This window comes from Poecilia reticulata, chromosome 20 (assembly GCF_904066995.2).
Source record: "Poecilia reticulata chromosome 20, P_reticulata-male-v2, whole genome shotgun sequence".
In the NCBI taxonomy this organism is placed as follows: domain Eukaryota; kingdom Metazoa; phylum Chordata; class Actinopteri; order Cyprinodontiformes; family Poeciliidae; genus Poecilia; species Poecilia reticulata.
Window position 1 is genome coordinate 5,600,288 of NC_088849.1, and position 23,160 is coordinate 5,623,447.

Below are 23,160 nucleotides of genomic sequence, written 5' to 3' on the forward strand. Positions count from 1 at the left end.
CTCGATTTACCGGTCGATCTACGTTCCCACCCTCATCTATGGTCATGAGCTTTGGGTCATGACCGAAAGAACGAGATCACGGGTACAAGCGGCCGAAATGGGCTTCCTCCGCAGGGTGGCTGGGCTTTCCCTTAGAGATAGGGTGAGAAACTCAGTCATCCGGGAGGGACTCAGAGTAGAGCCGCTGCTCCTCCACGTCGAGAGGAGCCAGTTGAGGTGGCTCGGGCATCTGGTAAGGATGCCTCCTGGACACCTCCCTGGTGAGGTGTCCCGGGCACGTCCCACCGGGAGGAGGCCTCGGGGAAGACCCAGGACACGCTGGAGGGATTACGTCTCTCGGCTGGCCTGGGAACGCCTTGGGATTCCCCCGGAGGAGCTGGAAGAAGTGGCTGGGGAGAGGGAAGTCTGGGCCTCCCTTCTGAAGCTGCTGCCCCCGCAACCCAACCCCGGATAAGCGGAAGAAAATGGATGGATGGATGGATGGATGGATGGATGGATGGATGGATGGATGGATGGATGGATGGATGGATGGATGGATGGATGGATGGATGGATGGATGGATGGATGGATGGATGGATGGATGGAAAGTCAGACATAAACCATCATTCAGGTGCTCTAGTGTGATCTGAAATACTCACTCTTGAATGTGGTTGAAATAACATCACCCCCAAAATGCCTGTATGTCAGACAATGATTCCACAAAAACATTGCTGTCCTCATGATGGTTAAGATCATTTCTGCCAGAAGAGTCGGCCAAAATTCTTCTCTGCTGATTTTAAAGACTCTCTGCCTGTTATCACAAACTCAATTGTTGCTGCAAATGGTGGGAAAACGACTTAGAAAGTTAAGAGGGCAATTATTTGTCCCATAGGTCCAGGGTGGTTTGGACAGCTTCCCCATTAGTGAATTAAATCATTAACTGAAAACTGCTTTTTGTATTTAATCAGGCCATCTTTATCCTTTACTAAGATTAGTTTGATCCAAATTATTTAAAAGGGACACAAAACAAAAACACATCTTGTTCACAGCACTTTGTTAAACCATGTAGAAAGTGCCTAGTTTAAACCACAATGTCCATCAAATGAATAAAGAAATAGAATAATTAGCTTTAGAAACTAGTTTATAATAAAACAATAACTCAGCATGTGGTTCACAGAATAGTATTTAGGAGGCATGTCTGTTCTGCATGTCCCTGAAGCTGAAACGTGTGCAGCTCTGAGGTCAGGCTGGGAGGAAGCAGCAGAACTTTTCGAGGAACTCAGCCCTCAGTCTGGTTTGTCATGAAGCCACAGTTCAGAGTATTAGTTTTGCCACAAGCCCTCTGAGAAGAGACGTGTCCGTGCTCTCTGGGACATTACTCACACTGGGACATCACTCAGTCCCAGAATTAAAGGTTCTCTTTGGCAGGAGCAGCTTTTATGTCCAACTCTGACCTTCAATGTCACCGTCCAGGATCCAACACTTTTTAAATAATTGTCAAGTGGAGGGAAAAGGACAGGAATAACTCTGATGGCAGTTCTTCTATATTGAGGGACCATGGAAAGTGTCTCACCACTGGCCTAACCTTCACCCCATCTCCAAACTCGTGGTTCACTCGTGGGAGGTGTATGCAACCACACAAGGCTGTACTGTGAGAAGAGTTCCTGTCAGATTTCCAGACTTTCCTTTTTAGTGGGATAAGTTCCGTTGTTTTAAAATGGAACTGCTCCTTTAAAGTTGCTCCTAAATCCCATATCCCCAGGCCTCTGTTCCAACATTTTTGCTAAACCAATAGTTCTTAATAAAGCATGTTTCATGGTCCTCCCTGGTTCTTGAAACTTGTTCCACAGAAATGGCCTGTGTAAGAAGTGAAATTTAATCCCCGGAGAAATAACCAGGTGACCTTGAACAGAAAGGTTCCTTGTCCCCAGTTCTTCGGTGCTATTAAGGGTTTTTGGATTATGTGAGCCTGGGTTCTTCAGATAGGGACCTGTTGGATTTTTTTTACCCAAGAATGGCTCATCTTAACCTGGGCAAGCATGGCCCTTGGTCACTCTCAGTTTTTTGGAAATTGGAAGAAGAGCCACATTTGGAATCCTTGCTCCAGATACAGACTCACACACAGAGCCCTGGATAGTTTATGTCCCCTCTGAACAATGCAAGTACATATAAACAGATAAAACAAACAATATACTCGGACCACAACCCACAGAGAAGCCTATTAAATTTTATTTTACACACTCACGGAATCACAAATCCCTGTAGCTTCCTACATGGCTACATTGGCCAGGTCACATTGCTCATATGCATAAACCAATTCTAACTCAGTTCTCGTCTCTACAAGACTCTTCCACAATTCAGTATAATTTTCTTGGTCCATTTCCAATTTATCACATTTTTCTCTAATTTCTTTGCAACTTCAAATCGGAATCAACAGACATATGCCACTCATGGACTTAACTTTTAGAATAAAGGGGCACACTAAAACTACAGTGCCACCTGCTGGACACTTTGGAACCACCTTGAGATAAACAAATGGAATAATTGTGCGCAATCCAAGGTGAGGCTCAGCTCGCTGCTGACCAATGTCTGCACTTTTGTGAAAATGCTGCGATTTTGAAGAAATAATCAAGCTTGGTTTAGCTAAATGAAAAATTAGTACTTTCTAGTAAAAATCACTGGGTGAATATAACAATATAAATTATGTTATTTTTCCATGATGACAGGTGAGGCTCTGATTGATTTGCCTTTCCTGACCACATACATATATATATATATATATATATATATATATATATATATATATATATATATATATATATTAGTGTTTGAAACAAAACATTTGTAAACTATTTACTTTTCAAGCTTACTGAGTTGAAAGTAGTGATTAATGGTGATTAATCACAGGACTGCAGTGTGATTAATCTGTTTATTTTTGTAATCTATGGACAGCACTAATATATACACAAATTCATGTGTTTAGAAAATCTTATTTTGGGATGCAACAGAGGTCAGGGGTTTGGATGGTATCAGTTGTACTTCCTCTCTGTGATTCTAGAGATCAATCAAAACAACTTAATTCACGGCTCTGACTGGCATCCCAAATGCTGAAAATTTTTCTTAAAAGCTGGAATTGGGTCATTTAAACAACCTGCTAACTTTCCCTTCAGTCACAGTTTCCAAAGTTGGCTAAGCTACCCAACGAATCTGCCTGTGGCTTTAGTTTGTGTGAGACGGCTTGTAATTCCAGCCTGGATTACATGGAGCAATGAGCTCCAAGTATAGAGGAAAAACATCATCCTCAATGAGAGGTTGTGGTTACAGGCAGAAGCATAAATATAATCTGGTCTGTAATGACCTAGCATGTTTCCATTGAGGAAACACAGATTTATAGTAAAAGATAACTAACTGGCAGCTCCTTTAATTCTAACTGAATGATGAATAAAAACAGGATGTTCCAGCCAGAGCCATGATGGGTTCTAGATGTCTGCTTTCTGATTTTACAAGTCTGGATCTTCATGTACTGAACCTCTGCCACTGTTCTTGCAAAATAGGCTGCTGTAATTATTAAACAAAGGTAGTATCTTTCTAAAATGTATTTTCCTTAGATCTCAGATCATTTGTAAACCGAGACAAGAAATGCAACTTTGATGAAATGACTATAAGTTTCCTTTAAGTCAGAATGAGCTCACACCTAAATGAACTAAAAGGCCTAGAATCAGTTTATTTTATTTTTGTTATATTTCCTGTGAATGATCTAAACATGTAGGAGGTGAAGTCTGTGTTTAACAGCAGTGAACAAATTGGACAATACAGAAAATAGAAACGTAACTCTGAGGAAAATCTCTTCTGTTCCTCTTCAAACCAGTAATCAAACTGTTAAATTTTTATTTTGGTTCCTTTTTAATGTCTTTATTCTTAACCTCAGTGTCATAAAGAAGTCTGTTAAAAGAGGATTTGGTAAAGAGTTTTTGTTGCAATAGTTGAAGCTGCAGAGCATCTTGGGTCTGCAAAGCTCCTCAGCAGATATCCACTGTCTCTGACATCAGAACTCTGGTGCCAGGCCTCAAAACTCATTACTTGTCCAAGCAGCCATTGAATGGATACCAAAGAAAGCAGATGCCAGTGTAATTCCTGAAGTCCAGTCTTGAGATGAAACAGAGCTGTGAATAAGGATCGCCTGCAGACTCCCCGTCACCGATCCCTTTGGAGTTGGGACATCATGATTAATGTTGGTCTACCTGTTGAATGGTTTTATTCAACCACAGAGGACGACAGACAGGCAGCAGTCTGAGGTGGATTAAGATTAAAGAGAAGCTGCAGCAGGTTGCTGCTGAGCCACTGGTTTGGATAACGGCAATAATGTCAGAGGAGGTAACAGAAGTTCACCTCAGGCCAGAAGTCCAACCTACAATATTGTGGAAAACCTGGGCAAAATAAACCCTTCCTGACCTTAATTAACCCCATTATATGACTGGGTCAATCATTGCATGTTTGCCCAAATTCTTAGTAAAAGTCAGTTCCCCCTTTTAAATGAAAATAAGCACAAATAAACAATAATCACACAGAGGCTGAACGCTCCAGATGGTTAGTCACATCCCTGGAATAACTACTCTGGATAAACCCCAAAGGAACCCACAGCTGAGAACCTCAGAACCTCTGAGTCATGGGCACATAATGTGACAGGAGTAATCAGCTGTGGCATGGCTATTTATAGTCCAACTATTTCTTCTATTTGTCTGGATTTCACTAGCAGAGAGCAGACGTGGTAACTTCAGCTTTAGGCAGATGGTCCAAAGGAAGATGGACAACTTTGTTTATGGATCAAATTAATGTAGAGCAATCGATCCATCCACCCACCCCCACTTGTTTCTGCTCAGGGTAGCAGAGAAGCTGGTGTCTGTCTTCATCAGGTGATGACTGTGAGAGAGTGGACATTGGACAGATCACCCGTCCACCAAGGAGCTTAGTAGACTTTTTGCTGAAACTGATTTTGGTTTTGAATTATAGGTTTTCTAGCCTCCAGTAGCAGCTGGCTGTGCTACAGTGCTAATGCTAACTAACATAAACAGGACCAAGAAATGCAGATTCAGTTACAGCTGCTGTTTTATCTTTTTCATCTGTGAAAGTTTTGAGTTGCTCTGTCCTTCAGCTTCCGGACCAAATGAATCAAACCATAAATCTTTAGCAGCTAAAATCTATTCAACCTTTTGACATCATAAATTAAACTCCATCAGCAGCACAGCAGCTCCTAAACAGACATTATTTGTCCATTGGATCTCTAATCCTCAGTACCTTGGAGCTCAGTGGCTCAGACAGACAGCCTGCTTCTTTCAGATTCATGCCTGCCTCCCTCTCCTTCCCTCTGGGGGCCGCTGCCCCTGAACCGGCCTAAAGCAGCAGCAGGATGTTCGCAGGCTCAGCCTCTGTGCAAGGAAACATGAGCAGGCGCAGATATTCAGAGTCCCGGGCCGCCGGATAAAACCAGAGGAGGAGACGGCGGTCCGTGTGGTTGGAGCTCAGAAACTCAGGCGGGGAACATGTGAGCGGGGCATGGGCGGCTGGGAGCGGGATTATTGTTCAGCACAGCCGAGAGACGCAGGAGGGAGCCGGGGAAGGTAACTGCCACAGATCCACTCACTTGTTGAATGAAAGGACAGGTTCAGATGTTCTGAAGGCGCAGCTCCAGCTGCTTCAACCCGACTTTGAATCAGTCACATTACTGCCAGCATCACTGTAGTTGATGTCAAGGAACTATTCCAGATGTTTTCCACGAAGCTGCTGCTGCTGCTGATGGATCCGAGTCCGAGACAGATCAGCTGATGGTGATGAAGCTGCAGAGAGAAAGAAAGAGCAGGTCGTTTCTGAAGCAGGAAGTCGGTTCATTTGCTTCAAACTGTAGTTTAAGTCGCTTTAACAGAATTCTTATGAATTTCTGCCTGTAGAATAAACGAGTTTTGCACCATCCACAGTCTGCGTGTCTCTCCGTGGGTTTTTCCCCACAGCGCAGCAGGAAAGTGGATCTAGAACCAGTAACTGTTTCGCAGTCCACACCGACTCATCCCGGATTTATTTCTTAGCTGATTGTGCTAATTAATGCGCAATGAAAGCGCAGAAAGAAGCGCCTCTCCGCGCTAGAAGCGGGAGGAGACTCTGAATGAAGCAAACAGGTTGTGATTGTTTCCAAAGAGACACTGAAGTGGAGTCAGAGCGCCGCGGCTCCGCTCGCCTTTAACTCTGAAGCTGCTGCATGTGGAGGAGTTTAGATGAAGGATTTAGTTCATATGATCCTCAAACTAAATGTCATCTATTCTTCCGCAGGAGAGACGCGGGGACACTTTTCCTCCACGAACCTTTTGGATTTGAGCGCAGCAGAGAGATCTGCGGACCGAGCGGCCAAAGATGAACACCGTTGTGTTTAACAAGCTGAGCAGTCAGGTCCTGTTTGAGGAGAAGGCGAAGGAAGTGGAAATGAGCAGCAGAAATTACCTGGAGGTCATCGACGGCCAACATCCAGACCTCCTCTGCAGCAGCCCGGCCATCGGAGACAGCCAGGCGGCCAGACACAGGCGGAGCGGGTATGTGAGGCTCTCTGTTCTGGTAGAGGCTGCTGCTCAGCATGCGTGGATGAGGGTCGGCTTTAGTGGTTGAAGGAACCCACGGGGGGGATATCTGACAGCCTGGTCAACCTGCTGGTCACTCGTTAGCTGAGCGAGAAACGAGGAAAAACTCTCCTCAGATCTCAGGGATTAAATCTTCGGGTTTTGCGCAAATAAGCGCCGCAAATGAAACATCTAAACCAGAGATTTAAAGACCGATATGGGTTTAGATTTCAAACCCATATAAATATAATGTCCAGGGTTTTTAAATTAAAAACTATAAATCAATTCATGAACATGATGGAAGTTTTTCTGCCGACGCATTTGTACCGAATTTTAAAAGCGTCTCCTTTGGGATTACTTCTTATTGGTGCTTTCTTTAATTTCACGATATTTTCTTCCTGGGGTTGTGTTGTAGAACAATCTAACAAATCAGATAATGAACACTTACTACTTCCCCTACTCCTGCTGATTAAATAATTACATTTCAGGTTAGAATCAAAAAGCTCATACTTGTTCTGCAGCTCCTTGTTCCAAAGACACAATTTAAAGCCTCACCTAAAGACTATTCAATGAATTAAAGTCTTAATTATTCAGTGAATGCAAAAAATTACTGTCTCTTCACAAAAACATTGCATTTTCACATCTGACCAAATATAATGTAAATTAAAATTTGTTCCTTGAAGTATGTAATATATGAAGTGCCACCTCCAGCGTGATGAAAATTAACGGGATGAAGCATTTGTTATGTCCAAATCAGACCTGTAAAATGCATAAAAATATTCAAATAAAAAAGCTGATTATTCAAAATGTGAAATAAGACGAAGCTGATCTGGAAAATACAAAATAAAACTAGTTGAGTCCTGAGTGGACCTCGAAAAGAAAAAAAATCTGTTTCAAATAAACACTCAAATCAAACCATACTGCTTGTAACTACACATAACTTCTTTATTATTATTATTATTATTATTATTATTATTATTATTATTATTATTATTATTATTATTAAATTTAAATAATGAAGGAATTACTAATTACATGAAATGTTTTTAAAACTGAACAAAGTCTCACATCAACACATTCTATCTCACTGCCCTGATTTTATTTTATTTTTCACAGTTTTATACAAAATACATTTTTCTTTTGTCACGCTAATTTTAATTAGGTACAGATCCATCGAAAGAACACAGGCATGAATCCGTCCATTATACTCTCATCCCCATTGGTGTCATGAGGGCTGCTGTTGCCCATCTTTAGCGGTCAGTGGGCGAAAAACGGGGTACACCCTGGACAGGTGGCCAGTCCATTGCAGGGGAACCAAAAGGACACATATGAATATGAATTTATGCGAAATGACGCATATTTGGGCATAACTCCCTCCACTAGATGGCGACAACTTGCCTCCTACATCAACAGTCATTAGTGGTATACATTGGTCGCCTTGTGGTTTAATGTGATGAATTTTCCACAATAGTCTACAGAAAGTTACGTTTTCAAATGCTCATCATGTATGGTGCTCCTGTTGGTGTCACCATGAACGCTTTCAGAGCCTCCAACCCCCAGTTTATCATCCACCGATTGACAGGAAGCAGACGCTTTATCCTCCATGTTTGTTTCATGGAGTCGATGACTGGAGCTGAAAGCAGCTGAAACATGACAGAAAGATACATGTACTGCTGGAGAGGACATATAGTAGATCTGTGTGAAAACAGGTGGAACTTTTGCTTAAAAGATAACTATTAAATTCATAACAATTGATGCATCGCCAGACTGCTACCCCAACTCCACATCTGTTTCCAGTAAATAAATCCACCTTCAGCTCTGTGTTCTAGTTCACCACATGAAGAGCCGGTCTGAATGGATCTGACATTGTTTGTCTGGAACAGGAAGCAATTAGAAGAGAAGAAAGTTTGGTTTGCTTGGATCAGCTGGTTGTTAGGCTGAAATAAGCAGAGAGAGGAAGGAGCTGCAGAAACATTCAGGATCAGGTGAAGGAATGTTCTCTAACAGAGCTCTGGGGTCAAAGGTCAGAGTGAAATGCGCTCCGCGATGTTCAGGCTGATCCAGATTACAAGGAAAATATTTGGAGAACCAGAACCTCGGGCCCGCTTTGAGGTCCGACTAAAATGGGTTCCATCTGCAGTCAGTGGAGCCGTTTTGGGAGCTAAAGGAGAAGTGGAGAGCAGCACCATACTGACATCTGCAGGTTCAGGTGTTCCTCCTGTGGTTTCAGGACGTTTCTCTGATTCATCTGTCGACATTTTAGACTCGCCGTGAATTTCTGACATCTGCATGCTGAAGCCCTGGGGTGTGTCCGGTTGTTTGCCTGCGTCTAAATGCTGTCCCTGCTGGTGCACAGGGGTCGTCCCAGCGGCAGCAAAGTGCGACACAAGCGCCAGGCCCTGCAGGACATGGCGCGGCCGCTCAAGCAGTGGCTCTACAAGCACAGAGACAACCCGTACCCGACCAAGACGGAGAAAATCCTGCTGGCGCTCGGCTCACAGATGACTCTGGTCCAGGTGAGACGCTTCCTTCTGCTCTGATTCCAGTAGGAGAGAAAGAAAAGTCACAGAGACAGGAGAGTGATCAGGCTGCTGCAGTTTAGACAGTTCAGCTTTTACCTTTCCTGAATGTTTAGCAGCAGCTGAGCAGGAGTGAAATGTTGTTTCCTCTGCCTTCCAGATCCTCCTGCAGCTTCTCTCTGCTGGGCGTCTCAGGCTTTGATTGTTTCTTCCAAAAGCTGCAGCGCAGCTTCATCTCATGTCCCAGGGAGTCTAATAGTGTCAGAACTAAATAGATGTTTACCTGTTTGCAAATTATTCCCAAATGATTTTCTTTAGATATTCCTTAGAGTTGCATTGATTGCAGTTTTCTGGCTGATCGCTGATAACTGATTTATAAAATGTCTAACCTGCTGATTCTGATTTTGGCTGAGACTGATGTTTGTTGATGTACCAAGAAAGTTGTTGACTTGGCAACAGTGGAGTGACTACTGTTAACTGCAAACGTGCAGACATGACCTGGTGTCTGTCAGTCAAGACTCTCATGGCAGAGGAAAAGAGGCGTGGTTGATTTTTAGACCTTTGCTGAGGTAGATAAGATCAACTTTACAGGTATCGGCCAATCACTGAAATCCATAAAGTAAGAAATTCGGGGCCAAATTACTGTGCACCCTCACTCTGTTCTCCTTGTTGGATGAACCTGGTTCTGTTTTCACTTTATGAAGGATGAAAAGTCTTGTTTTTTGCTAATTAGTAATATGAAAACATAGTTATAAATCTTTAACCTCTCAGTCTTTTTAAATATTTTTGGACTGAACAAGTGATCATTTTGTCCCAAAGTGTGAAGATAAACTCAGATGTGACCATGATGTCTTTCTGTCTTTCCACTGATTGCTGCTGAGAACAGCCCAGTTCTTCCACTGTTTAGTCCAGACAGACCGCTGTTCAGGCTGCCAGTGGCATTGAACGCATCACTTCCTGTGTGTTTTTCCCTGGAGAGGCCGACCTGGCAGCAGGTGTTAAACAGCAGCTAAATCTGTCATGTTGTAGCGCAACAGTTAGCTTTGTTCCATGTCAGTGTTGTGAGTTGGAACCGATGATCCGGTGCCGTCTCCATGGTTCCTGAACCCCATCTCCGTGGTAACATGCTGTCTCTTCCGGGACCTCCCGTCCTCATGAGGACACCGTCCCTTCCCCTCCAAGTCCTTCTGGTCAATGAGTTGCTGCTTCCTGCCTGCTGGGCTGCAGACTGAAGACAGTGGGAAATGTGATCCTTAAGGAGAGGACGTGAAAACTAAGTAGTCCAGCATGAGGCCGCCGTCCCCGGCAGTTCATAAGCAGCTTGAAATCTATTGAGCATGAAAAGTTATTCCAGTAGAACATCTAATGGTCTCCAGTCCCAGTGGAAGGAAGAGTGTCTCTTTTATCGGATCTTAAAGACAGAGATGGAAAAAAAACGTCTTATTGGAGGGAGGCTGGACGTGTCCAGAATGAGCAGGATGGGGACGTGTGTCTCAGTCAGAGCATTAGATCATGAAATGATGCGTTCACTGGCCGTCAGCCGATTCTTTGTACACAGTAAAAAGCTGAGAGGCTTCAGTTTTCCTGCAGAACGTCTGGGATGTTCCTCTCGGCTCTGTTCAGAGAGCTGCAGCTGACCTGCAGCCGGACTAAGACTCTGTCTACTTTCTCTGTCTTCTGTCTCTGTCTTCTGTCTGTCTTCTGTCTCTGTCTTCTGTCTCTGTTTTCTGTGTCTCTCTTCTGTCTCTGTCTTCTGTCTCCGTCTTCTTTCTTGCTCCTCTTGCTGTTTTTCTCCCTGAGACTGGTGGCAGGCAGTGAGGCGTCGTCTCCACTGAGGATCAACGTTTAGTCTGGCTGTGGATGTGGACGAGTGTGGACTCCAGACATTAACACGTCTTCCTGTTTGCCGTGTGTGTCCCCTTCCTGCTTTGTCCCCCTCAGGTGTCCAACTGGTTCGCCAACGCCAGGAGACGCCTGAAGAACACGGTGAGGCAGCCGGACCTGAGCTGGGCGCTCCGGATCAAACTCTACAACAAATACGTTCAGGGCAACGCAGAGAGGCTGAGCGTCAGCAGCGACGACAGCTGCTCCCAAGGTACGCCTCACCTGCTGCTCTGAGGACAAACTGTCCAAACTGCACAAACACTTGGATCTGATCTTCTGAGCTCAGAACCAGAACACTGCATGTTCTCCTTCTATCAGTCAGTGGAGCTGACAAATGTGCAAACACAGGCTGGCTCTCATGGGAAGGTCCGGCCCGTTTTGGTGAGGAAGCGTAAGAAAGTCAAAGTTCAGTCGTCCTGCAGTGAATGAAGAGAAAGTTCAGAGCGCTGTGGTGTCAGTAATCTCTCCCTCAGTGTGTGAGGAGGAGAAGCTGAGCGTGTGGCTCCCAGAGGAATGTGTGCATGGTGTTTGTGTTGTGTGTGCCGCAGGCCGCTGCACCACCAGAGACTCCGTATATCTCCCTGACTCGTCTCCCTGTCATATTCTGGTTCTGGAGCGATCCGCAGCCCGCTCCCACTGCTGGCCCGTGTGCTGAAAGGCCCTCCATTATGTTCTGAAGCCTATGCTTTTGTTCCAGAGACTATTTCTGGGAGCAGATCTGACCCCGCTGACCGTGTCTTCATTCCTCTTACTGTCCTGAAACGGTCCAGCTTGTTCTGGAGCTGCAGCAGCAAATCCAGGCTGAAGTAAAAACCTGTTTTCTGATTGGAGTCCAGAGCAGACGGGATGTTCTGATCAGGAGAACAATTTAATATTTTTATTGGATTAAATCAAAAGGTCAGATTGTTTGGTGACAGAGGAGATGCTGGAAGAACCATGTGGTTCTGATTAATGGAAGCTCTCATCTCAATTTGGACCAGGCTGAACAAGACATCTAACCCGGCCAAATGACAGACCTGCAGTCCTGGCAGCAACAGAATCTAAAGTGACGTGTCTCTGATTTCCCTGCTGCCAGAGAATCTCTGGGTTTTCATCAGAGTTTTATCTTCTTCCTGTTTCTTTCTTCAGGTGGGAAGCTGGGCTTCAATTCAGTCTCCTCAGCTGCAAAGCATTCTGGGAAGGATTTAATTCTGCAGGGGACAGAGGTTGAGTTCAGATAGAGGAAATGGACCAGCATTCATTAGGGTTTGGTTCTGGGTCTGAAGTCTGGACTGGGCTTTCTGTTCTGGAGGTGATGCCAACATGTGGGCAGGAGCAGCAGGATGAAGTCTCCTGGTTCTGCTGTTTGAATTAAAGATTAGTTCCAAATAACCGTTTTCCTTCAGACTGAGTGAACAGAACTGAGACAATAACTGAACCTGGAGTCCAACATCTGATGGAGGAAATGAGTCATTCCAATGTGGACTTCCACTGATTGTTTTAGTGACTTTATGACCACATAAAACTGATGGGACCTAAATGCAGCGACCCAGATGAAGATAGAGAGACTGGAACCAGTCACTCCACTGATTTACATCACCATATGTATATACAGGCCTTGTGCTGCAGTCTTTACTGTTTCTGCATCAATGTGACCAACAACAGATGTTCTTGAACCGTAGAGAGCTCTACAACCCAACGAGTCGACTGAGCTCTTATTGTAGGTTGAGAGACTTGAAGACGAGATTCCCTTCAGGTGTTCACTGTCAGTAAATGAAGAACAGACCTGAGAGACAAACCAACAGAGATCAATTCAGACACAGTTTTCCTTACTGGCTGTGGAGAGTTGAGGTTCATTTACACTGTTCTATGTTGTTAACTGATCCCAGTTAGGAGTCGGGACAAGAACCTGAATAGAAATGATGTTTATCTTGTACTACAGATCACCATGGCAACAGAAGTTTGTTCTAAAGTTTTAAGAGATGGTTCTTGTTGTGGAGAAGATTTCCTGTCCTCCACCTACAGTACAGTCATGTGAGCATGTCCTGATGTTGCAGATGGAGACAACCCTCAGAGGACACAGAGCGGTCCTGAGGATCTCACCAAGCCCTTGTACCAGAGCGTCATCAAGAAGGAGGGCTCCCCCATGGTGGGCGTGGCCATCGGCATGGACCCAGTGCTGCGTTCTGCCGTGGAGGCTGAGGACTACGTGTCTCCACCCAAGTACAAGAGCAGCCTGCTGCACCGCTACCTGAACGACTCTCTGCGGCACGTCATGGTGGCCAACGCTGTCATGGACGCTCGCAAGAGGAACCACTCTGGCTCCTTCAGCTCCAACGAGTTCGACGACGAGCTGCTGTCGCCGTCGTCCTCTGAAGCTGAGGCCCACTTCGTCTATCGAGCCGGTAAGGAGACCACTGACTCTTCCAGGAACTCTCCAACACACACCACATTCCTCATGTCTGATCTTTGTCTTTTTCTGGACGTTTGTTTTCATCCCTGCAGCTTGTCCATTATGTCCAGCTGTCTGTCCCTCTGCAGGGTCTCTAATATCTCTCCTGCTAACTTTCTCTCTTCTTCCTTTAATTGAACATGTTGGATGTGTTGCTTAATCTTCTCCTCATGGTTGATAAAATGGAGAGGCTGTTCAGGAGCTTCTTGGAGTATTTTGTAAAATTTAAACAAGGTGCAGTTCATCTGAAACACACAAGCATATCCAGTAACCTGCACACTGTCAAACCCACACACACTGAACCACTGGTTGTCTCTGAGGCCGTCCAGAGAGGTGGGAGGAGCTTCACCTCCAGCTGACCAGGGTCTAACAGGTCAGACACAACAAGGCCATGTTGAAGACTGTCAGGCTGCTGTTGTCCCGTCTTTGATCCTGCTGTGGCTCCAGAGGAGGGAGCAGAGCAAAATGTCCAACAGGCTTCTTGAGACTGAGAGTTGAATGTGGGACCTCTGCAGGAGTTCCTGCAGCGTTTCTGAGATGTAACCAATCAAGGTCAGCTGTGTTTGTATCGGCTGAGAACACTGGGTCTTTGTTCAGGTGGACTTCACATCCAGTAGTAACATTTTTCTTTGTGTTGAACACGACCAGAACAAGGAGGGTCCGGATCTGAGCTGGAATGTTGGAGGGAAGAGCTGCTGTTATTGTGTCTCTTTTGGACAAAAGTGTTTCTTCTTGTCTGAGTGTGAAACAGACAGAGTGTGTGTATCTGAAATGAATCAATGAGTCTGACAGGAACAATTAAAACCCTTTGACCTGAGCCAACATCAGGCTGTTTTCACTGCAGAAGCTTCACTCCAGCAGATTTTATCAAGACAAATCCCAGAAGGGCTGAATTCAGCTGTCCGACCTGCTGCCTTTAATAGACACTGACTGTTTTATCTCTCTGGTTATAATAATTTCTGGCCGCTGACGTCTCCCTCTTGGCCTCCCTGGACTCTGATACTTTTACACAAGTTACATGTGACAGAAGCTTATTGGGTCAAATGGAAAGATTCATTCAAAAGAGACAAACTCCTTCTGGGAAAATCAGATCTGATCCAAATTAGAATAAGAATTGAGAAAGTAAAATTTTCATTCCACATCTGATTTTTGAGGAACAAAGCAAATGAAAAACTGCAGGGAGAGAGAAATGATTTCAAGGTCACACTTTCCTAATTACCTGCAGTTTTTTCCCTTCTATTTGATGCAGATTCCAGATATTTCTTTCGAGAACACATTCTTCTTTTATAAATAGTTTTTATGTTCAGGGAGACAAATGTGTCCCTGTGCAACATATCTGACATAAATCTGTTTTTTTTTATCAGCTACACAGAGGACACAATGTCCAAGTAAATGTGATTTAATATTTCTGAAATGTTTAATGTCCTGTACTTGTAAAGCACTTCATCAAGTACAAAGGACACGATGGCACTTCAAACTACTTTCAGTCATTTACATGCTGATGGTGGCAAGCTACTGAAGAGAGGCCACAACTACCCTGGGGAAGTCTGGCAGAGGTGAAGCTACCATATGGCCTTCTGACCACCACCACACAGCAAAGGTAGATGAAGTGTTTTGCCCAAGGACACAATGCTAGAGTGAGTCAAGCGGGAATCAAACCAGCAATCCACCAAGATTGTGAGATAAACTCCTAAAACCATCACACTGTTCCTTTCCTTGAAAGTTTTAAGCCCAGTCCTGGTTCAGTTATTTATCTTTAAAATAAAATCTTCACATTTAGTTTGTACAGGGACATTGTTGTAACAACGTTGGGATTGATCAAGGAAAAGTGGTGAACCTGGTAGCTGCCGTCCCATTGGTTCAAAGTCTGTATGTGTCCCAGTTGGTTGTTGTGGGCTCAGCCAGAACTCCTGACTACAAAGAGCAGTCAGACGTGGCAGCAAATGGAGATCATGGATTGGCTCCAGTTAAAAACTAAACTTCAGTCGGCTTGAAAGGAATCCCACTGGTGAAGCTCCAAGACCTCAAACATCACATCCTCACTAGAGCTGCCTGGTGGAAGGAAAACAAGCAGCATGTGATAATACTGGAAGATGTTGCAGTAACAATGTCTTAAGATGAATGAATTAAGAAGTGTTAATGTTTTAAGCGTACCTTGTAACTACGTAACTCTAACTCTAATTTTAAACATATGAAAAGTCTCACCAGCTACTTGGGATAAACCTTTTTTTAACAAGCTTTTAATGAAAAAGTTGCTTCTAATGTTTCCTGTTTGGCAACGAAACAACTTAGTTTGCTTTTTAGTGTTTTGACAACTCTTTAACCCTTTAATGCCGCAGCAAGCAACAACCATCACGTGCAGCAGACGAGGTGCATCACTAGCAGAGTGGATCTCAGACAGACTGTCAGCAGAGTTTGATGTGAGAGGCCTCAGGATGTGTCTGAGTTGGCATAGTTGAAGTAGAGTCCTGGCATGACCTTGACATAATGCTTCATGTTTACGGAGAGGTGGATAAAAACCCAGAGAGACAGGAATAAAAACACCAGATGGTCGATTCTGCCACTTCATGGACACAGACTGAGGACAGCAGCAGACTGAGACCAGCATGTTCATGCTGTCTGTGAAGCTGCAGAGAAAGGTTCCCAAACATCAACACAGACACAGTTTACATGTAGGCAGCTCCCCAACATGGAGCTGGAAGAGAGATGAATAAAAAGCTCTGTCAGTCTGAGGGGTTTTAAATGATTGGCACACCAAGACTGTAGGACAATGAGGCTCACACACACACACATGCACACATCCACCCCCCCACACACACACACACACCATCAGATGTTGAGATGTGAGGAACACAGCTGTCCACCTGCTCAGGGAGCTGCACTGCCCGACTCTGTGGAAAACACAAACTGTTTCCATTTTAAAAGCAGAGTCGGCTGTAGAACAATAGGTAGCCTCTGTGTTCCCACGGGATGGAGGAAAAGAGACCTTCACAACCAGAGAGCAGAGGTGTAACCCAGTCAGGACTCACACAGAGGACAGCTGAGCTCCCAATGTGAACAACGGCAACATAATGATGCAGTAAGTCCTGCACAAACATGTCATTTGGCCTCCAGATACCCAAAAAAGGCTGCTTTAGTCCACATGTAAACACTTACAAACGTGAGTAATGTTTCCCTGTGGTTACTGCTTCTTTTTTCCACCCTAATGTGAGCGTTTTATTTGCCACCAGCAAGAGCTGATCATTCCTAAGAATGTTTCAGAGAAAGCTGTAATAAAAGCTCCTGGTAGGAGATGGCACCAGCTCTGTTTGTTCTCCACCTGGCCGCCATGCACAACTATCAGTGCTGCACAGAATGACGATCGCGCTGTGCATCCTTGCAGCTGTTTCCACCGGCTGTCAACCTCATCAGCTCGGTGTTGCCCACAGTTAAGTCACGAGGCTAAGTGGTTTTTTTTATTTTAAGTAGGGTTTTTTTTAAATACACCAGTAACAGTGACAGTGAAAACAGGTTAAGCTATAGGTTTATAGTTGACTCATAACAAAACTGGACATGCTAGTTGCTAGTTGGTGCTAGTTGCTAACGACAGCAGCAGATGGTAAAGATAGGAGCAAAACCAGTCTCCACCACACCTCTGAACAGGTGGAGCATCACTCCGTCTTTATTAAACTCCATCTTTTTCCTCTCTTCTCTCCCTCCTCTCGCCTCAGTGTTCAGTCAGCCAGTATTTTGGATTTTCCACCTCCATTCCAGAAACCAGCAGACATCTCAGCTTTTCCCCTTTGGTGCTCCATAAAGTGTGCTGCCAGAGCGGCCCAGAGGCAGCAGCAGAGCTGACTGAGTGTTCAGCAGCAAAGGAGGAAAGAAGCAGAAACTGGGCCAGTGATTTATTGCTGATTTATTGAGTCGTTGAAGCTGCTTTTGTTTGGAAAAATCAGACTTTCAGATGTTTTAGGCAAGAAGCTTTGGAAATAGACTCTTTGTAAGCAGAGAATCACAGAATCTGTCTCCAGATTCTGTGATTCTGGGCAACCAAAGAAACCAGTTGGTGTCTGTGAGTTTATGGTAGCTTAGTGAACCTTCTCCACCAATCAGAACAGATCATCTGAGCAATGGCTGCCTCACACACACTGAATTACTGAAAGCTGGAGATAGAAAACAAGCTTTCAGTTTTTGGTTCATCCAGGTTGGATAAACCTGGATGAAAGTCCAGGTTCATCCAACCTGGACTTTTTCGTCCAAGTTGGATGAACAGATCCCATCAAACTGTGAAACTGGTTTGTACTTTTAGTGCAGAGGATGGAGACCGAGGGAACGTCAGTGAAATAGAGACTCCCAGATAAAGCAGGACGACAGCAGAGGAAAAGGCTGCACAGCAGGGAATTGTGGACAGACAGGAATGTGAGGATATTGTTGGAAGTCTCTGACAAACTACAACCTGAACTAAAAGTGAGTGGTTTGTAACTCTGGGTTATCGCGTCCTCATCTCCCTCTCACACATTCCTTCTCTTCTTCTAAGGAGAGAACTGTGGTGAGTGAGGTCAGGCTCCTCTCTGTGGAAGAATCCAAAAATGAACCAGAAAACTAGAGGAGCATTTCCTAATCAGGCCGTATCAACCCGGAGTGTCTCAGACCTTGTCCTGTCATCATGGCTCAGACTGCATGGGAAGCAGACAGAAGAGCAGCGAGGAGATGGAGAGTCTGAGGCTGGTGGAGCCTGCAGAGATGAGATCAGTGGATCAGGATGTTTGGAAACTCTGGAGGCTTTTAAAGCAGAAAGAGAGGTGACCAGGATAAAGCTGTGAAATCAGAGCAGTTTAATGTTTTGGCTTTCACAATGTTGGACTTTTATATTCGTAAGAAAAGATGCAGTGAAGATGAAAATGTTACTCAGGAGGAGGGACCGATTGACATGCAGGATGTTCAGAGTGAGGTTGTAGAAGACGGGGTTTCCCTGTGAGGGATTTGTTCTGAACAAAGGATGACCTGCTGTACGTCTGACACTCTTAATACCTTTGGACTAAATGGAAACTTTCAGATCATTTTCCTCTTTTGAACATTTTCTGCTCATCCAGTCATCTCTAGCTGGTAAAGAGCAAACTTCTTAAATGTTTAGTGAACTTAAGGAGAGCGCCTGAGGCTGCACAGCTAAAAAGTCCAGATGTTCTGCTGTCTTTTAATGCCTCATGAAACTCCAAGCTTGTGTTGTCATTTTCACTGCTGGGCAGATCTGAGCGAAGGCTGGACACAAGACAGAAGACAGGTTGAGGTCTAAAAACACCAAGAACTCTCAGTAAACAGCTGAAGTAAACACTCTGGCTGCCATAAAGACAACTTTACTTTCATTGTTTAATGACTTTTCTGTTTCTCACTAATGTTTCACAGATGAGATGGAGATTGGTCCCATTGAGGAGGGGGGAGGAGAGCCAGCAGGCGGCCATCTTTCTCCCACTGACTCACTCGCTGCCTTTTCATTCCCTCTCTGATCTGTTTCGCTCCGTCTTTTTCGATCTAATTTCTTCAGACAACTCAATTATGCTGGCCGGGCTCCATTTGTTTTCCAACTAAATATTACACCGTGGACTTTATGAGTCATAAGAAACATCTTTCAGCTCCATCCTATCAGTCACCTCTACGCTTGAAGCCTTCTTGCTAAAACGTGTTTTTTTCCTCCAGCATTTTAAATAAAGACAGAAACCAGAGCAGCACATGTTTGCTGAGGACACGGTGTCCACTGGAAGAACAAAACACAAGTCAAAAACCACACACCACACACACACACACACACACACATATCCACTAATCTGCTGAACATACAGGTCTTCATCATCAACCTTTATTTAACCAGGATAAAAAACTCCTTGAGATTAAAAATCTCTTTTCCTAGAGTGTCCTGGTGTTCTGACCCAGAGGAGTCTACTGAGTTTTTCTCTCTCTGCTTTCAGAAGCCACAGACCATGGATCAAGTCAACATGACAAGTGAGTCGACCTTCTCTCCCCAGATAACCTGTGTCCAATCACCAGCTGAACGTGAGCTGTAACGCTGTGTGTTTTGTTCTCTCTGTGCGTGTTTGCATGTTGTGCCGGTCGTCAGGGGCAACGGTGGCGTCGCAGCGACGCAGAAGGAGAAGGTGAAGGCCAAAGATGAGACGTACTGGAAGGAGATCAACGCCGCCATGGCCTTGACCAACTTGGCTCAGGGGAAGGACAGCGTCTCCGGGACAACCAGCTGCATCATCCAGAAGTCCTCCCATATAGCCGAGGTGAAGACTGTTAAAGTGCCATTGTTGCAAAAGTTTTAGCTCCGATTTGCCTATGCAAAGCAGAAACATTTCTCTCAGTAAACTTGATGGAGTCCAAAAAACTCTCTGTGAACTGGTGCTTTAGGACGAAGGTGGGCTTGTGAAGAAAAAATATGTTTTGGTCTTTCTGAAACTGTTCAAATGATGGATTCCTTTAAAAAAAAAAAAGAAAAGAAAAGAAAAACAAATATTTTGTAATGTTAACTTATTTTTTTTAGTCTTTTTATTGCTACAAATATATTTTCCAAAGTGCCTTTGTTTTCAGCAGTTTGCTCACTGATTGTGCGCAATGGAACATATGATCAGAGAGATTTGTGAAGGAATGTTTTGGCGAGTGCAGGCTCTTAGTCGGTATTATTCAGGATTTGTCCCTTGTAACATTATGTGCCTTAAGAACAGAGTGAGCTCATTGGCATTGATGAACTCAAATAGCATGCATCTGCACAGGAACTAATCCTATTTTGACTGGAGTTTCCATTTGGGCTGTAAACAGAGCTCTGCTTTGTGACTGCTCAACACGTTTCGAAGCGAAGAGCTTTGTCCATGTCGTCCACCTCTTAACCTTGAATTCCATCAGCCGCTGAAAACTTTTTCTCTTACTGAGCCGTGTATCCTCCGAAACGTGCACAAGTTCTCAGCTGGACCCAAAGCCGCTAATCGTCCACGTGGCCAGGCCGATAAGGTCGAGCAAAAGACCGCAGCGACCCAAAAGGGATGTTTTTATTTTACGTTATCAGTCTGCCTTGTGAAGCGTCGTAGCTTTTCCCCTTTTTTTTCTTTTTTGTTGTTGCAAAGAACAGGATGGTGCAGAGTAAAGAAATTAACTCAAAAAGCCAAGCGCCGCTCCCTCTCTGCCTTTTGATCCGCAGCCTCCCCAGATGTTCGGCATTACATTTAAATTGCTGTTTACAAGAAGCCTGAGGACAGGCTTAAAAATGTAACTTTCTCTTCCATGGCCTCTTTCTGTCCTGCACAGTATTATTTCTTTGTCAGCCAAGTGTTTAAAGCATTTATTATGGCTGCCTGTGTGTATCTTGTGTCGGTTTTGATTAAAACTGTCTCGTCTAACTGTGTTGCATTAAAATCGTCTCCGTCACCCAGTGGAAAGAATCCGTTTCTGAGAAAGTGCTTATTGCAGTTGCACCTGATTTTAAGCTTTAAGGATGTCTTGGAGGTGCCTGAAAATGAATATTTTGTATTTACAGTGGTCTGACTGCCGTGATGAAGGACTTTGAAAGAGAACAAAACTGCACAATTACTTCTTTTTTTTTTTTTTTTCAACATTGAATGTTTAACCAGACGTTCACGGCTACGTAGGCGTTTTTAACAAAGAAACGTCAAAGAAACGAATCTTTTGGTTATATTAGTTTGTGTATACATGGAAGTAGTTTGTAATTAATCACACCAAACCTCAGGCTCTGTTTGTTTATGCACTTGGGACGTTGGCCTCCACCTCCGGCGGGTGTTTTTCAGCCAGCTGATCCAGGCGCTGGGAGAACTGGATCCACGGCTCGCCTTTCAGTTTGCAGCTTTGAGCCTCTGGGCTGCTCACGCCTCTCACAACGGCCGCGTGCTGGTGACGGAGGCAGAAAAAGGTCAAGGGGAGTTCAAAGGCAGCAACAGGAACACCAGATGTATAAGCAAATGGGCTTCACAGCTATGACCCCAGTACTGTAACACTCTCCAGCACAAACTCTGCTCTTAACCACGCTGAGAGAAATGAAAATGTGTGTTTTGTAATGTATAAATTATTGCATTGAAAAAGCAATGAAAGTGATGACCGTGAATTGTATTTTATTGTTAATTTATATGAATGGATTTTTAAAAAAATATATATTTTGCTAAAGACTGGATTTTCCATCCAATGATCAGATTTATATCTTCTTGTACCGTTTCATCTGCCTTCCTGTAAAATGTGTTTGATAAAACTGTTGTTACTTGGTGATGATAAATAAACATCTGAGCAACATGACTGGTGTAATTTTCCCTCCATTGGCGCTAGTGACACTTATTAACTACCTAATAACTCCAACATTCAGGCATGCTTGCAAATATCTAGCATTAGCTTTCATAGCTAATAAAAATGGGATGTTATTTGATTTTAGTTTCTGTTTAATAAATAAATACAAAGTAAGTTTTGCTTAATCATGGGAATTCTCAAAAAAAAAACAATTTAGTCATGGTTTAATTTAAGAACCTAAATCTGTTATTGATGTGCAAATTGTATTTACTCTTCAGGATTCTCCTGGGAATCCTGAAGGTAAAAGGTGTTTTCTGTCGTAATTAATGTCTTTTCTGGCGCACGCACACACACACACGCACACACACGCACACACACACACACACACACACACATTTTCAGCTCTTCAGTTTTTAGATTAGTGTGACCTTTCTAAAGTCACATTTCATTTAACACCGTCTGTTTGTAGAACCATCTCCACAGTGAAACAAAACCGTCTAAACTTCTTTCTGCATTTAAGTGAAATTTAAAAATCATCCTAATGAAGCGACATGGCATCGAACACGTTGATGTTTGTTACATTTTTTGTGCATTTGAAATGTATCTGAGTTAAATAGATAATATTCTTGTTTTGTGAATATGGAGCAGATAGAAGTTTTTACTCTCTGCTCCTTTTCATTCAGGATTTCTTTCGGTTGCTACGTGAACCAGTCATCCCACTCTGCTCCACAATCACAAAAACTGCGCGAGGCTGTCTTTGTTGTGACATTTATCAGCAAAGCATTGACTCTCATCTCTGAAGGGTGAAAGTGGATGACGACCCCGACTGAACCAAGAAAAGAACAATGGAAGGTTTTGTTCCCCAAAACTTGTGGTTGCCACAGACCAGACGTGCATCTCACGTACATTTCACTGTGGAAGCAGAGAAGCGACAGCATGCCTCTGAGCCAGACGGGACCGGACTGCCCAGTCCCTCCTGCATGCTTTCCCTTCCTCCTCAGTTTCACTCTGTATCTTAATTATCCTGGAGTGAACTGGCAGAAGCACACACGCTACAACAAAAATGCTGGCAGAAAGCATTTTTAATGTATTGGGATTTCCCCCGAAGCAGCGTATTTTTAGCGTGTAAACAAGTCAGTTAAAGTGTCTTGGGTTTGTTCAGATCTCTGTTTTGGACGCCGCTCGTCGTGGATCACATCTTTAGAGATGTTGTTTGTGACAGGAGGCAGGGCGGTCTTTAAGAGCTAAACACACTAATCATGACAGACCACTGGAGGAGCCCAGTGCATACACCAAGGATGTGCATCAACCACACACCGCACATTAGTGGTTTGGGCCCCAGCTATCTGATGTGTATTTTTGCTACCTTTAAGAGGAAGATGGCTGTTTGGCTTTGTTCGGTTAAAATGGGATCACAGCAAACATTCCAGTGGAAAAATGGGTTTTTGTACAGTATCTGCTATCTTAGGAGGTTGTAATGGGA

General features: G+C 44.0%; 1 protein-coding gene across 5 annotated transcripts; it reads left to right on the plus strand.

The window, feature by feature from the left end:
* The first annotated feature begins 5,367 nt into the window (after positions 1-5,367).
* On the plus strand, positions 5,368-21,686 carry LOC103482235 (homeobox protein Mohawk-like). 5 transcript variants are annotated; one of them, XR_014085305.1, is made up of 8 exons: positions 5,369-5,597; positions 6,301-6,557; positions 8,938-9,097; positions 11,042-11,195; positions 13,021-13,368; positions 17,707-18,199; positions 19,361-19,394; positions 19,510-19,524. XR_014085305.1 is itself a non-coding variant. In XM_081601531.1 (7 exons), the coding sequence occupies exons 2-6, from the start codon at positions 6,382-6,384 to the stop codon at positions 19,389-19,391; spliced, it is 927 nt and encodes a 308-aa protein (XP_081457657.1). In that variant the 5' UTR covers positions 5,368-5,597; positions 6,301-6,381; the 3' UTR covers positions 19,392-19,394; positions 19,510-19,645. The 5 variants fall into 5 exon arrangements, 3 of the variants coding, with proteins under 3 accessions (XP_081457657.1, XP_081457658.1, XP_081457656.1); XR_014085306.1 differs by lacking the exon at positions 19,510-19,524 and having other exon boundaries at positions 17,707-17,864; positions 17,935-18,199; XM_081601531.1 differs by lacking the exon at positions 17,707-18,199 and having other exon boundaries at positions 5,368-5,597; positions 19,303-19,394; positions 19,510-19,645.
* The last annotated feature ends 1,474 nt before the right edge of the window (positions 21,687-23,160 follow it).

What these genes read in the sequence shown, in the direction of transcription:
- LOC103482235 (XM_081601530.1), top strand. Translation starts at nt 6,382, where the DNA reads ATGAACACCGTTGTGTTTAACAAGCTGAGCAGTCAGGTCCTGTTTGAG. An exon ending in CACAGATGACTCTGGTCCAG is followed by an intron (nt 9,098 to 11,041) that starts GTGAGACGCTTC and finishes TGTCCCCCTCAG; the next exon opens with GTGTCCAACTGGTTCGCCAA. An exon ending in GGATCAAGTCAACATGACAA is followed by an intron (nt 19,395 to 19,509) that starts GTGAGTCGACCT and finishes GCCGGTCGTCAG; the next exon opens with GGGCAACGGTGGCGTCGCAG.